General features: G+C 47.5%; 1 protein-coding gene across 1 annotated transcript in view; it reads right to left on the reverse strand.

The window, feature by feature from the left end:
* Positions 1–15,065, reverse strand: part of ARID3A (AT-rich interaction domain 3A) — a 70,934-nt gene extending 55,869 nt beyond the window's left edge. Inside the window, 3 exon segments of the mRNA XM_074305296.1 lie at positions 12,106–12,442; positions 12,999–13,811; positions 14,945–15,065. Of these exon segments, the coding sequence (XP_074161397.1) occupies positions 12,106–12,442; positions 12,999–13,396 (735 nt within the window). The 5' untranslated portion in view covers positions 13,397–13,811; positions 14,945–15,065.
* Positions 15,066–15,392: the final 327 nt, after the last annotated feature.

The following is a 15,392-nucleotide window of genomic DNA, read 5'->3' on the forward strand; positions in this document are numbered from 1 at the left end:
TGTGTATAAAAAAGGTGCAGGCATACCTGTAGAAACATATACCTTTGTGTACATGTGCACACACACACACCATATGCACATGCACAGGGCAAAGAGAATCCTGTCTCAGGTGCTAATTGTACAATCTTGGGCAAGTCTGATTGCCTCAATTTTTCCCATCGGTAAAATAGGGCTGATAATAAATCTGTTTTCCTTCCCCTCCCCCTTGCTATAAGGATAAATGGAGATAATATAAGTAGAGTGCTTTGGAAACCTCAAAGCACTATATGCATTATTATTAAAGATAAACACTTATGTGCATGATACTCCCCAAGCCCATACAAAGGCATTTAAATATAAAAATGTATGGTTCCCCCCATACAGCAAATGCAGGTAACCAATGGGCACACGCCTGAAGGCAAGTCCCCACACACTACTGCAGAGTTAAAACCTTGTATTCTCTGAGACTCTTTCTGAGCACCACAGCTTAAGCCAACAACCTGGACGCACCACTGCCAGCTGGGCAGATCTTGGCTGATTCAAAGAGCTGCAGTCCCCCAGGGGGAAGACAGTAGCATCCAAGGGGCCGGGTGGGGGGCCTTCCTGCCCCTGGGTTTCCCTCTCTGGAGAATGAAAGGTACCCCCTAGTCCTCCCCAGGTTGGAATGAAGGCACCACCTCAGTGTGCTGCCCTATGGGCCATGGGCTGATCCCAAGTGGTGGCAGCAATGGCGTTCTGTTATTAGAAAGCGTGGGGAGGGGCCAAGGCTGGTTGGCATGGGCCCCAAGGGAGTCGGCCAGAGGCCAGCGTGGCGGCAGGTGACACAGTAACCTTGGGGAGGGCTCGAGCCAGGCGAGGGAGGGAGGGAGGGAGGGAAAAAGGGAGGGAGGACAGGCGGGCCCCAGCTTCTTCCTGCATTGACTCAGCCTGGGCAGCCAGACCCACTGCAGACCTTGGAAGAAAGTGTCCCCTGGGGCAGGCATGGAAGTATTCACACCCACTTATATTTTAATCCAGCCTCCTGCCCACCTGGGAGCCTTCCAGAGAAAGAGAGAGAGAGAGAAAAGGAATGGAGTTGGGCAGACATCGAAAAAAGACAAAAGGGACAGACAGAAAGGGAGATGGGGGGAAGCGGGCAGGGTGCCAACCTCCACAGAGGGCTCTGGCAGGAGGCCACCAGCCACAGAGGGCAGGGGCATCCTCAGCTGGCAGTGAGAGCCTGGCCCTGGGGAGGGAGGGATCAGTAAAAGGAAGCTGAAACCCCTTCATCCCATGCCCAGGAATAGGAAAAGGCTAGCAGCAACCCCATTTCCCAAATCAGTGGGATGTGGGCCACAGGAGACAGCTGCACAGGGCAAGCGGGGAGGATGAAGCAAGGAAGGGAAAAGGCAGAATGAGGAGCTGGGACTGCGGACACCCAGATTTCTCCCTCCTGAGATCTCCATGTCTCACTCAGCTCAGCGGCTCTTCACCAAACTTTTTAAGTAATATAGGAGGGAAGTGAAGAGAGAAGAAATCTGCGTGTGAAGGTCAGAGATGGGAGGACCCTTAGAATAGGGAATGTCAGAGCTGGGAGGGCCCTTAGAACACAAGATGTCAGAGCTAAGGAAGGCCCTTGGAAGCCAGGATATAGAACTAGGAGGGCCTTTAGAATAAGTAATGTTAGGGCTGGGCAAGGTCTTATGCCAGTGTCCTTCCTGACTGAGAAAGTTCATAGAAAATGAAATGCGAAAGCTTTGAAGGATCTTAAAACACAAAATATTAGAACTCGGAAAGATCTTCAAGATCACTGACTCCAACCCCTTCATTTTACAGTTGAGGAAGTTAAAGTTCCCAGAGGGAAGTTAGACATGAAGCAGCTAAGGTAGTGCTAGAAGTGAGATTTTTTTTTAGTGGAGAGGAGGGAAGGGGAAAGGAGGGAAGGGTCTCCCCATTTCTGACATTTAATGACTGTTCTGGGCTTCTGAAGTAAAAAGAGGCTCAACCTTCTTAGCTCAGGTGAATCAGTCCCTAAAATTTCTGGTATACTTTGCATAGATCTAACCCCCTCTTTCTGAAAGTGATCTCAAAGCACTTTCTGGTCATGAATTCATAGTCACTATGGACAGGCCCTTAGAAAAATAATCTAGAGGGGAAACAGAAGCCCTTCTGGCCCGATCAAAAGGAGAAGTCATGCACTTTAAAAGCTGGGGCTTCTGGAGAAGCTCAAAATAGGAATTGGGAATCCTGGGTCTTCACGCAAGTGGCCCACCTGCTTTAGCTCTCCTGTCAGTAGCCAGGCTGGGGGCCTCTCAGTTTCCATCAATAACTAAAGAAATCTACCACCTGGCCCCAGCTGAGCAAGATCGAGAAAGCAGCAGGTGGAGGAAGAGGGACCTTCACCCCAAACTTACCTGCTACTGTTAAGCAGGGGCCCTTGATCTGGGGACAGAATTAGAATATAGAATGGTAGGGCAGGGAGGGCCATTAGAAATCAATCTAGTCCAACCCCTCCATCTTGCAGATTAAAGAAGCTGCATTCCTGACAGGGAAAAGGAAGATCACACAGGGAGTACACAGTTAATGGCACAGAACCCATGCGGCAGGAGGAGGCCCTGTGTGACCCTGCTCTGCCTCCCCTTTCTCACCATTCATAAGCACCAAATGACCCAGAAGTTAATTATGCTTCGCCCTGCCCTTGTCCATGAGTGTGAATGCTGTCTCCCTAACCAGATTGTAAACAAATACAGTGCAAATAATATATTCCCTCCCAGTTCTCCCCCAGTGTGGCCTGACCCTGGGTGGGGCACACACAGAAGTCTAGTAAATATCCCTCTTCTTACCACCGACACGGACACTCACGGCTGTTATGACTTTGGATAAGTCATATCCCGACTGCCTAACCACCTGTGAGCTGCTTCTCTCCATAAAATGAGAGGCTAGCTTTGGTGGCTTCTGGCTCAGGATCCTAAATCTCAGGATCCTCCATTTAAGAGGTGGGAAGTTCCTTAAAGCACATCTCACCAAATTCTTGTCATTTTATAGATGAGCCAAGTCAAGTCCCCAACAGTCATGTCACAACCAAAATCACACAGATGATGCTTAACCAGACTTAAATTCTGGGCCCTTCTCTGAAAATTCTACCAGGGTTCTTAAGCTGAAAGCTGTGAATTTAATTTTGAAATATTTCAAGTTTTGTATAAGTTGATTTCCTTTGGAATCCTCTATTTTATTTTATGCATTTCAAGACATGATCCTGAGAATGAGTCCATAGGTTTCACCAGACTGCTCAAGTGGTCCATAACATCATTAGTATTCCTATATTGCTTTCAGGTTCGCAAACACACTTTCCACATGTTCTCTCGTTGACTCTCTCAAAAACCCTGCAAGGTAGTTATTACTATTCTCTCCATTTGACAGTTGAGGAAACTGAGGCAAATTTGACTTCCTCAGGATCACACAGCTAGTAATCAAGGGTAAATCTGAACTCAGAACCTCCCTAACTTGAACTTCCTTTACAAAGGTCAATGGCTGAGATGGGAGGCTAATACAGTAGATCTAAGCAGATACAAATTCTTTTTTTTAAGTAGCATTTTTCATTATTTATTTATTTTAAAATGTAAAGACAATTTTTAACATTTTTTTTAAATTTTGAGTTCCAAAGTTCTCCTTCTCTGCAGTGATGGGCAAGATACAAATTCTTATCTAATTGGAGAAGATACTGTCTTTCCCCCATCCTTACTTCGATGCCCTCTAGAAAGTACCCCCTCTCCAAATGGCCACAGGCTTCCCTGCCCTGGAGAAATGTCACAGCAGGTGAGGGAGAAGCCCTAGGCAGGGCTTGGAGCCAATCCCTTATCCCCAGAGGAAGAGATTGGGGCCAAACTGACTGGTTCTGCACGGATGGGGCCGGCTGGTCGCCAGAACTGATTCTAGGTCCAGAACAGCCATCAGGCTATTGACCTCAGCCACCCTGGCAGCAGATGCCAGTCAAGGGCCACAGGAGTCCATGTCAACACCCACCTGCTAAATCTCCTGTCAGCCCAGATGCAAATCAGACGGGAACTGCACTGACCCACAGAATGTGAAAGTAAGAAAGAACCTTGAAGACTCTCTAATAATAATTAATTATAATGATAATATTGATCTCCCAGTTCTCAAGTATTTTCATTATAATAGTCCTATGAGGTAGATAGTGTGGGTATTAGCCCCATTCTACAGATGTTAACTGAGGCCTGGGATCTGATCAAGGTCATTGCCCAGTAAAGATCCTAAATTCTGGCCAAAGACCTTAGAATTCCAGAGGTAGAACAGAACTTGATCCTGAGCAGACCCAGGAAAAGCAAGTGATTTATCTAAAGTCACACTGATAAATAAAAAACAGAGACAAGATTCAGATGGATGGCTTCAAATGCCTCATTTTACAGATTAGGAAATTGAGGCCCAGATCGAGTAAGTTATTGACCCAGGCTTACCCTGGCCTTAGCCAAGACTCGTCTCTTGACTCTTTTCCCAGTGATCAAGGCCTGACTATCCCTGCCCCTTCCCCCATCAGGATTTCCTCTACCCTCATTTTTTTCACTCCTGATGCCCCATCAGCTCTAGGAGCTACCTATGGGGAAGCTATGGAAAGAAGGCCTTAGTTTTTGGTGTACAAGACCTGGACCTCTGTTCTTTCACAGCCCTCCCTGCTTATCCTTGGTTGCTCCTTAAACCTTCCCCAGAACATCCCCAAATCCTCAACCCAGAAAGACAGACTAAGAGAGGCCCCAGGGATTACTAGTTATGGCAAAAGGACTCAGAGGTGGCCATTGTGGGGAATAATGGTAATCTTGGCCTTAGCACTGGGCCAATAACGTTTATTAAGTGACCTGACTGCTGGGAATCATAGCAAGGCTTCTGTGAATCAATGATAGGTAAAGAGGACAAATCCTCTTTACAAAGGCCTAAGATCTTGACTGTGAGAGTTTCCAGTCCAACAGAATGTAAGTTCCTTTAGGATAGCTGCTACATTTTTGTTTTATCTTTGCATAACCTAGTATAAGGCCTGGCACTTAGGAGGTTCAGGTAGATGGATAGGTTGCATATGGTTAGAACAATAGTCTTGGAATGAAGAAGACCCAAGTTCAAATTCAGCCTCAGACACATACTAGTGTAACTCTGGGCAAATCACTTAGCCAATGGCTGCCTCAGTTTCCTCATATGTAAACTTGGCATAATTTTTTTTTTTTTTGAAAAAAGAGAATGAATCAAAGGATTTATTCTGTAACAAGAGTTACAGAATAACTTTTAAAATTTTTTATTATTTTATTTTTAAAGATTTCAATACTATAAAATTGGGTAATTATAGAAGCAACTTCCCAGAGTTGTTATGAGTTGTTTTTGTAAAAACTAAAGCTTATCTATTTGGTGCTGTTATTATTATTATTAACAAATACTTATTAGATCAGACTGGCTAGAAAGATATTATTGGCCACTGTTATTCTGCCCCCTTTCTCCTCACCAAACTCTACATTTTCAATATTTCTATTATTGATGTTTCCCCCATTATTAAATAATAACCACACAAAACAATAGTTATAATAAATAGCTCTTAGTTCTCCAGTGCTATGAGATTTCCAAAATATATTCTCTTCACAACAAACCTGTGTGTGGAGGGGTATGAAAGAAACATTATATTTATTTCACAGATGGAAACTGAGGCCTAGGCACTGCTGAAGTTGAGGAAACAATAATCCCCAAAACCCAGCTGCCCTTGCACACAGTAGGAATTTACTTAGTACTGACCGAGAGCCAATGAGTAGAATTAGAATTTTTCTCTACCACAAATTCTTTTCCTTATTCCCACTATGTAGTTCTAGCAATCACACTGACAATTTTGAGATCAGGCAGGTCCTCAGGGCCCTTTTCCCTGCTTCCTCCTTCTCAAATTACCATCAACTGAAGGCAGCCAGCAAGTGGATAAGGATGGGCAGATGATAGTGACTAGGCAATAAATGGTACACCAAAGCTTTGATTCCCTCCCTAATGGTTCAAGTCTGCTCTTCCAGGGGGTCCAGCTGCCCCTCACTTACTTTTAAAAACATATGAAGCAGAATGGGGGGAAGGGGAGCAAAGGGAGGAAGGGGACAGCAGAAGCAAAGAAAGGGCCATGAGTTCCTAAGACAACAGGATTGGATCTTAGAACTGGACTGGTACCTAGATTCTGAGTTAGTTCCTTCTCTCTTAACTATCAGTTTTCTCTGTGAAATGGTGGCAGTAGTGAGTGTGACCAATGAGTATTGGATGAGACAATCTCTAAAGTCACTTCCAGATCAGATATTCTGCGCTCTCTATTCCAGGATCCTTCCTAGTCTGACATTCGAAGACTTCATGATTCCTTTAAATTTCCATAAACCAAGTTTTCAGGACTTTCTGAGCTTCAAGATTGTGTTCTAAGATTCCTCCTAGCTCTGATATTCTAAGTTTTAGGTCCTGTGGTTCTTTCCCATCTCTGACAATGTGTTCTAAGGGCCCTCCCAACTCTTCCATCCCTTGTTCTAAGAGTCTTCCTAGTTCTGAGATTTTCTGTTCTAAGGGACCTCCCAGCTTAAACATTATGTATCCTCAAGATCCTCCTAGCAATGATACTTTGTATTCTAAGGGTCTTCTCGGCTTTCACACATTCCTTTTTCTAAAGGTCTTCCCAGTTTGACATTGTATATCCTAATAGCCCACGCAGCTTTAACATTTCTTGTTCTAAAGGTCCTCCCAGTTCTGACATTCTCTGTCCTAAGGAACCTCCCAGCTCAGATGTACGTAGCTGTATGTAGCCTTATGTAGCTTACCGGTCCTCCCAGCAATGATACTCTATTCTATGAGCTCTCCCAGCTTTGACATTATGTATCCTAATGGCCCTCTCAACCCTGACATTATGTATCCTATGCACCCTCCCAGCCCTTTCTAATGAGCCTCCCAATTCTGACCCTCTGTTCTAAGAGCCTTCCCAACTCTGACATTCCATGTTCTAAGAACTCTTCAAAAAAAATCAGTAAAATATATATTAAATTTTTACTGGATACAAGGCCCTGAACTGTATACTATAATAACATAGCTAAGACCCACCCCCTGTTTTCCTTGAGCTAAAAGGAGGGTTTGGTTTTTGGAACCATCATTTTGTCCATTCGTGCAACTGTCTACCAAATGAATTTATCTCAAGGAGGCCCTCTCCCCTTCTCCATTCTTCCTGCCTGATCAAGTACCTCTCACACAATGGCCCTTTGGAGGTCTCCAGGAGTTCCATACTCAGATACATGAACTTGAAGGACCCCTTGAAGACTGGGAGAAAGAGTGACAGAGAGGCAGGAGAGGAGGGAGGGGCTGCCCCAGAGCCATTTCTGGAAGCCTGAACTTTCTAGCTCACCCCGAGGTTATTTTCAATCCCAGCTAACCCACAGGCTTGGCTTGGAGTCAGAAGCTGACATACGGATGCACATCCATATATAAATATAAGCAAATGCACTCACCAAGGGAAAGATGGGCCTGCATTTTTTTTTTTTAACTTCCCGGGAGAAGAGCTCTGGAGCCCAGGACAAGCTACTTAATTGCTCTGGTTCTCAATTTTTCCCATCTGGGAAATGAAACTGGGGACATAATTCCCTACCCTGGTGACCTTTGGGAAGTTTGTTGTGAGGATCAGAGGAAAAAAGATATATTAGAGTGAACTGTACACTGTAACGCATCCAACAGAGGTAAAGTAAGGAACAACTGACCAGAAGCAACCCTGTCCTAAATGAGCCCATAAGATGCCTGTGTTCCAGTCCTCCTCCTGCCACTGACTCACCACAGAAACTTGATGGAAACTTTTCCATTTTGCAGGCCTCTATATCCTCAACTACAAACTGAGATTTCAAACTGTATGACCCTGACAGTCACTTGCCTCAGTTTCCTCAACTGTAAATCAGGGATCCTAACAGCACCTACCTCCCAGGATCATTGTGAGGATCAAATGAGATTATATTTGAATATTAATTTTACATTTGAATTAAATTGTATTGTTATATAATATGCTAGAATTATATTTGCATTAAATTATACTGAAATATTTGAAAGTATTTAGCACACCACTATGTGGTGGGAGCTATATCTATTCTAGCTATTATTGTTATTATTATTTTTATTATCAACTGTGAGGTACTACATACATATGAGGGCTGATCCCCATGCCCAACTCATTCCAAGGCTATCCCCAGGCTCTATACCCAGATATCATCCTCCTTCACAGGAATCATTCTGGCTCCTCCTTCCCAAGATATTACAAAATAATTTTTCATCAAAAATGAAGTAACATTTTTAAAAACAAAAATAAATTTGTTTTCCCCTCTTGCATCCCAGGTGTATAAAATAGGGGGAAGAGAATGCAAAAAGATGAAAAAAAAAAAAAAAAAGCATTAGGTGATTTCTAAGATCCTTCCTCTCTCTGAGCTAGGTGTATCTCCATTTTACTGATAAGCAAACTGATGTTCAGTGAGAAGAGTTAGCCAGGAAATTTCAGATCTAGAATTCCAAATGTGAGAGATTTTCACTCCCACCAAGATGCTCAGAAGCTCCCGATCTCCATTTGCCTCCCCTTTCCAGCTGTGTTTCAAGCAAATCCAGGGAAGGCGGGGACAAAAATAAGGAACATGAGAAAACCCTCAATTTCCAGCTCAGCTGCCACTCCCCCCCATCCTCCCCTCCTTCTGTCTGGTTTCCATCTGGGGCTGCTCAGCCACAACCCCCACCCTTAGTCTTTACTGTCCCCTCTCCTGGCCCCCTCGGATGGCCCCTTCAGTGTTTAAATGGACTTAAAACACACACATCAAAGCAGCTCTGGCCGACCTCCCTGGAGCTCCTTCAGTGAAAAGGGCGGTTTCCTCCTGTTAACCCAGAGCTGATGGCTCCAGCTTCCTCAAGTCTCTCTGAACTGTAGGGGATCGACTGAATGCCCTCGCCTCCGGGATGCTGCTTCCCCCAAGGCCTAACTCCATACCTAGGAACTCAATGCATGTTCTGGTCCTTGCTTCCCCATTTCTAAAATGGGCAGAGGAAGAAGGACTAAGTTTCCAGTTTCCTGAATACAACTTAATAGGATACAGAAATGTCAGAATTTAAAGATTAAATCTAACCCCATCCAACACCAGGGGAAACCAAGGCGCACTTGATTTGCTCAGGGTAACAAATTGTGTCCTGTCCTGCAAAGCTTGGGGCTCTCAGTAAGAGAGCAGGAGGAGGTGACCTTGCTAAGTCCCCTGACAAAGGTTTGGACTGTCCCTCAAACTCATGGGCGTGAAGGGTGGATGCTTCATGATCAGAATGAGTACATGGGAGGCCTTGAGAGTGAGCCAAACCTCCCTCTGTAGGGTCCCAGAGCTGGGTGCAGTAGAGGTCCTCTGGTCAAGAAATCTCATGTGGAAACCCTATGTCCTGTCCTCCCGCCATGTCCCTCCTTTCCAGGGGTCCCAGGAGCTCCCTTATCAAGAAACAAGATTAAGCAAAGCCTCACATCCTGCCCCATTTATTATTGCTGCTATGAACAGTCCAATTGCTATGGTTCTTTACAATTTACAAATGTTTTTCCTTCCAAAAGTCACAGAAGTTAGGCCATGAGAAGAAGCTTTCCTTCATTTTACAGATGAAGAAACTGAGGTTGGAGCAACTGTCCACAGTGACATGGCTAACCAGAGTCAGAACTTGAACCCAAGCCTCTGGTCTCCATCTCTAGTGCTCTTTTCTCCATCCTATTCCAGTTTATGCTCTCGTGACTTTGTTCATTTCCCCAATTCCCTGCCCAGCCCTCCAAACCAGGACTATTTTGTCTCCTACGGCCTAAACATGGGCAGTTCTGAAGCCCAATCAGCCTGGGACCAGAAAAGCTAAAGAAGGCTTGAGCCACCTGCAGTAACTGTTCACTGCTTTCCCTTAGCACTTGGACTTTAGTTACTGTAATGGTAACTTTCACAAGCAGTAGACCTCCTCCTTTCCCTTCCTACCCAGGCTCCAGCTTCAGGGGCTGCACCTGGACTCCCAATCCCCTCCCTGCAGGAGCTGAGGACTGAGTGCTTCCCTGCCCTCTCTCACCTCTCACATCAAGTCTGTCACTAATTCCTAACAATCACACCTCCACCACATTTCCCACATCTCCCTAGTCCCTTTGTGTCATCACCATCACCCACATACTCAATACCATCCTTCATTTCAACAGCTTCCAAAGCATCCACTCTCCCCCTTTCCGGTCCTCCCTTGGTACAACGCCAGACTAATCTTTCTGCCCAGACCTGGTCACAGCACCCTCTTCAAAAGCCTTCAGTGGCTTTCTACTGTCTAATGAACAAAATCCAAACTCTCACGCTATATTCCAGGCCTTCTACAACATGGCACCAACCCAACCTTTCTAACTTAGGTTTCACGCATTTTCCACTCCTAACTTTCAAGACTGTTTGCCTTCCTCAACATGCCTCCAATTCATTCTACTGCCTCCTTACTTTTGCTCATCCTCTCTCTCCCATCTGGAAAGTCTTCTTGAACCCCTGAGGCTCCTGTTAAAAACCCAAATCAAGTGCCATCATCTTCAAATTGATGCAACTGAATACAAATGAACAGACTACTACAATCACCAAAGTTCTAGGTGACCCAAATGCCAATGGAGCAAATGACGGGCATAAATAGACAGACAGGAAATACAGGGGCAGGAGAAGGGTGTGGCCCAGGCAAGTATAGAGAGGGAGGGCCAAGAGAGGGGAGCCCTGGATAACCAAATATAAACAGTGAAGGGAGTAATCGAGACCAACTGGGAGGATTGTTTAGGGAGGGTTTATGAGGGCCCAGATCAAACAGCATGAAATGGGGGGAATCTGTATCCCCAACAAGATTACAGATCCCCCTGAAGTTTGTTTGCATGTGTGCCCCGAACCCTCTTGATACTGGTGCCTTCCCTCTCTTGACTATATCCTATTTTGCCTCTGTGTAGCTTGTTTGTACACATTTATTGGTTGTTTCCTTCATTAAAGGGTAAGCTCTTTGAAGGCCGGGACTATCTTTTGCCTCTTTTAGTATCCCCGGTAATTAGCATAGTGCCTGTCATATGGAAAGTGCCTAATAAGTATTTATTGACTGAGGGTACAAGGGATATAACAATTTAAAAATTAATGTGGGATCTAATAGAGTAAACTTGATACAAAGAGAACGGTGAGAAGAATGTCATGTAAGGGCCACAAAAAAATGTGAAGGCGTGAAGATTTCTCCGAGCCTCCATCAGTGATGGCTTTCCCCTTCCAGGCCAACACAACAATCTGTCTGCTTCTCATGAAGAGTATGTTCTCTAGCTGTCTGTGCTTTATCTTGTTCTATTAGACCCCAGTTTCTTAAACTGTAGTTCACAACCTTATATGGGGTCTCGTAAATGATTGGGGGTCATGAAATTGTGATTATCTGTAAATATTAATTCATATACCTATTTTATATGCCCATATAGCCAGAGTCATGTAAAACTTTCTCAGGAGAAAAGGGGTATGGAGTAGAATTTTAAGAAGCCCTGTCTTAGATGATGATGAGCTCTATAAGGGCGGGGCCCTCAGGTGTCCTATCTAAGCTTCTTATCCATCTGGGCTCTAAGCACAAGGCTTCATACCACAGACAGTAACCTGTTCAACAGTCTGTTGAGTCAAATTTGAATTGCCGTTAGCCACGGCCTTGGCAACGAACTCTGTCCACCTGCTGAGACTCAGGCCCACTGCCTGATACCTAACCCCATGGTGCTAAGCTCCGTTAATCTCCTGGGACCCCTGCCCATTGCTTGATACCAGGCCCTTTATTCATTCGCCCCACCAGGCAAGCCCCAGTTGGGATCACTGTTATACCCTACACATTGATCCAGGAGGGCAAGGGAAATGATCAGTCCCACCTGGAGGTAGAAGTGATCAGAGGAACAAGGCAGGGATAATGGAGATGCCTTTCACCCCAAGGGGGTCTCTCCCTGGGATAGATTTACTAGAAAAAGAGCCCAGCAATAATAACCAACAAAGTCACAAGGCACACCACATGGCCTCTAGGGCAAAGGCTCCCACTGCCCAATGCCTATAGAACAATCCAGGCTCCACAGCATAAAGGGTACAGAGTCCAAGGTCCTACCTGTTTAAACTGCTCTTCATACGTCCAGTCCCCGTGGTCAGGGGGTTGTGGCTGAGGTGGGAGCTGAGAGGTGCCTGGGTGGGTGAGTCCTGGAGCCAAGCGATCCTGACCCCCCAGCATCCGGGATGCATCCCCTAGGAAGGGCTGGGGAGCTGGTGGCTTCCGGGGAAGCAGGGAGCCGGTGCCCAGCCTGGCCCGGCCAGCCGGACCTATCCCCTCCTCTCCGAGCTCCTCCTCTTCTTCCTCATAGTCATCTTCCTCCTCCTCTTCCTCCTCTTCTTCTTCTTCCTCCTCCCCAGGGTCTTCGTCAAAGTCTTCTTCCTCCCATTTTTGTTTCCTAGATCAAAGGAGAAAAGGGCAAATGTTGAATCAATGGCAGGACCCCCATGCCCTCCCAATAGGATGAAAGTGTCAGGTTCATGTGAGCCTGGACCAGCTGGCTTAGCTGAGTGTGCCTGACCTAGTTCCATCTCTCTGGGCCTCAGTTTTCCCATCTTGGGGACCTGCTCTATCACACAACAGGCTCTGTTCCTTCTTTAGCAGGGATGGGATTCTGGCCCCTATTGGTTCTATTTCTAGAGATGGAAATGGGGGAATCCAGAGAATGGCACAAACGGTTCTCAAAAAGGCTCAGTAATGGCCATATGGGCTCGAGCCTCAATGATCCTCATCCATGAAATGGGTCAACAACCAAGCTGGGATCATTTGGGGCAGATCTTTGGGTCCTCTCAGTCCACGGCTATCCATCCCACATGGATGGACGTAACACATCAAAATGGACATTTACTCCAACATCCTCATTTCAGAGATGGGCAAACAGAGGTCCGTCCCCTCCTGGGTCTGCAACTCAGGTCTCCCGACTCCCAAGCCTTCCCTGTCCACCCATGACTCACATCTCCTCCTCCTCCTCCGAGACCAGCTCCTGGAAGCGTCCGTGGCTGCCCTCCGTCCCATGGGCTGGCTCATCTGCCCGTGCAGGTGGGACTGTGGCTACCTCGTCCTCTTCTATCTCCTCCTCATCCTCCTCGTCGCCGGACATCGGGCTCCCCTCTGAGCCTCCGGGGCTCGGTGCCTGGCTCAGGCCGGCAGCCGCTGCCCGCATGGCTGCCAAGGCCGCCATCTGGGCCCGCTGCATGCGCATGCTCTCTGGCTCGCTGTCGTCAGCGTTGGGACCGGGCCCCGGGGGCACAGCGGGTCCGGGCGGCTCTGGCGCCTGCTGCCGGGCCTCCATCTCCTGCCGGGCCCGCTGCTGCCTCTGCAGAAGATTCTCCATCACCGCGTGGAGCTTCATGGCTGTCCGCCTTCTGCCAGGGGCTGGAAGGGCCCGGGGACAGGGTGGCGGCAGGGCAGGGCCCGGCGGGGAAGGGGGGAGGCGCCGGGGGGCGGGCGGGCCGCACTGCAGCGTGGCGAATGGGGGGGGCTTCGATGACAGCGAAAGGAGGGAGAAGGGCCAGGCTGGGCTATCCTCTTCCACTGACTCTGGGCCAGTCCCTGGCCGGGACACAAGCCCAGAGGTCACCAGGAGCCAGCCCTCCGGGCTCAGGCGGTTACTCAGCTGGACATCCCCTGGAGGATTCCCGTGATAGAGCGAGGCTGGGGAGTGTCCTTTGCCACCAGCAGCAGGGCCAGGGGGGTTGAGGTCAGCAAGTCCTATTTGCCTCAACCTGGCTCAGGCCTGTTTCATCCAGGAACCTCTGAGAACCTGTCTGAGTAAGGAGAAATAGAAAAGACAAGTTAGCTAAATGGTGAGAGCTGGAGGGCTCTCTGCTTCCGTCCTCCACCCCCAGTCTGCCATCACATCTCCCTGTGCTGGGTACTCATTCTCTGTCTCCAAGAGAACCTAACCAGTACACGAGAGCAGCACCCCAATAAAGGGGCCCGGACCTGCTTCCACGGACTCTTCCAAAGAGGAAATTCCCTTTCCCAAATGCAGACCAGAATCCACTTGCTCTGCAGTTCCCTATCTTGGAGAAGCCTGGGACAGGGAGACGTTAAGGTCTGGGGGGGTGGGGTGCCTTCTCATCAGCCATTCAGAGGAAGGAACGTGGGGATGATACCCACGTTAAAGAGACCCAAGTAAGTTGGATAATGTTGGCGGCAGAACTTAAACTCAAAATTTCCTGATTCTCTCCACTTCAAAACTCCTATTCCTGGTTTTACCACAACCTGTGCTGTACTCAGCCCTGATTCCCAAAGGCTCTAAAAATTGCCCAGGCAACAGGTAGAGGCTCCAGCCAACTATGGTACCCCAAGCAAGAGGAAGGGCCTTTGGGTTGGGCAGAGGGAACGAGGCTAATTCCCATTTCTATGGCACTGGAAGGCTTACAATGAGAGGAGATAGGTGAAGTCCCATAAAGTATGAGTTCCATTTCACAAATAAGGAAACACACCCATAGATGTAAATGACTTGGTTAGCTAAATAAGGGTTGGAGGTCTCTCCCGATTCCAAGACTAAAGGGGTATTTCCACTAGACTCTGTGGAGAGAAGTCCCTGATAGAGCAGTCATGGGGGGGCCTTGGGAAAGGAAAAAGGAGGACAAGCTAGTATGACTAAGAAATCCATACCATTTTAAGTCTGTTAGGGCTTGGGCGGTTCAAGCTTGGGAAGCTGGGGACAGAGAACTCCGAGTTACCCAGCTACTCCATCTCACCTTCTTCTAGGTAGATCAAGAGAACCTGGACCAACGTGGGTATCCCCTCTGCCCCTTTTCAATTCCTATCATCATCAGACCTTGGGGCTCTGGTTAGTCTCTCCTGTCTTGTTCCCTCCAAGACTATGGGGGCTCCCTGGGGGCAGAGCTGAGAATCCTTCCCTCCCCCAATAGCCTTTGCCTCTCACCTACAACCCAGGGGTCTGGGGTCACCTCCAGAGACAATTCATTAATATTAAAGTCAGCCTTCCCTGGCACCTGCTGGAGTCCAGGGAGAGATAAACAGCACCTCATCAGGCTGACCCCTGGGGACTGAGAAACCCAGAATTGTTGCTTCATAAACAGAGGTGGGGAAGGCTCCCCACTGCCTCAGCAGCTGATTGGCTGTGATCTCCCTGGGCCATCTGGGGCCCAAGGTCTGCATGTGGGTATTCCAAGTTCTAAGTTCCATACATACAAATGAGGGGGCTGCTATTGGTTGTCTGTCCACCCCTATCAGGGCCCTGAGAGGGGGGTAAGACTACTCTCATTGGTGGAATCTCACTGAGCTCCAGTTCCCAAAGATGGGATGCTTAGAACCCCCCAAGAAAAGGGACACCCAGAATTCCTGTGCCTAAGTCTGGTCTCCATCTGGGG

This window comes from Sminthopsis crassicaudata, chromosome 1 (assembly GCF_048593235.1).
Source record: "Sminthopsis crassicaudata isolate SCR6 chromosome 1, ASM4859323v1, whole genome shotgun sequence".
Classification (NCBI taxonomy): domain Eukaryota; kingdom Metazoa; phylum Chordata; class Mammalia; order Dasyuromorphia; family Dasyuridae; genus Sminthopsis; species Sminthopsis crassicaudata.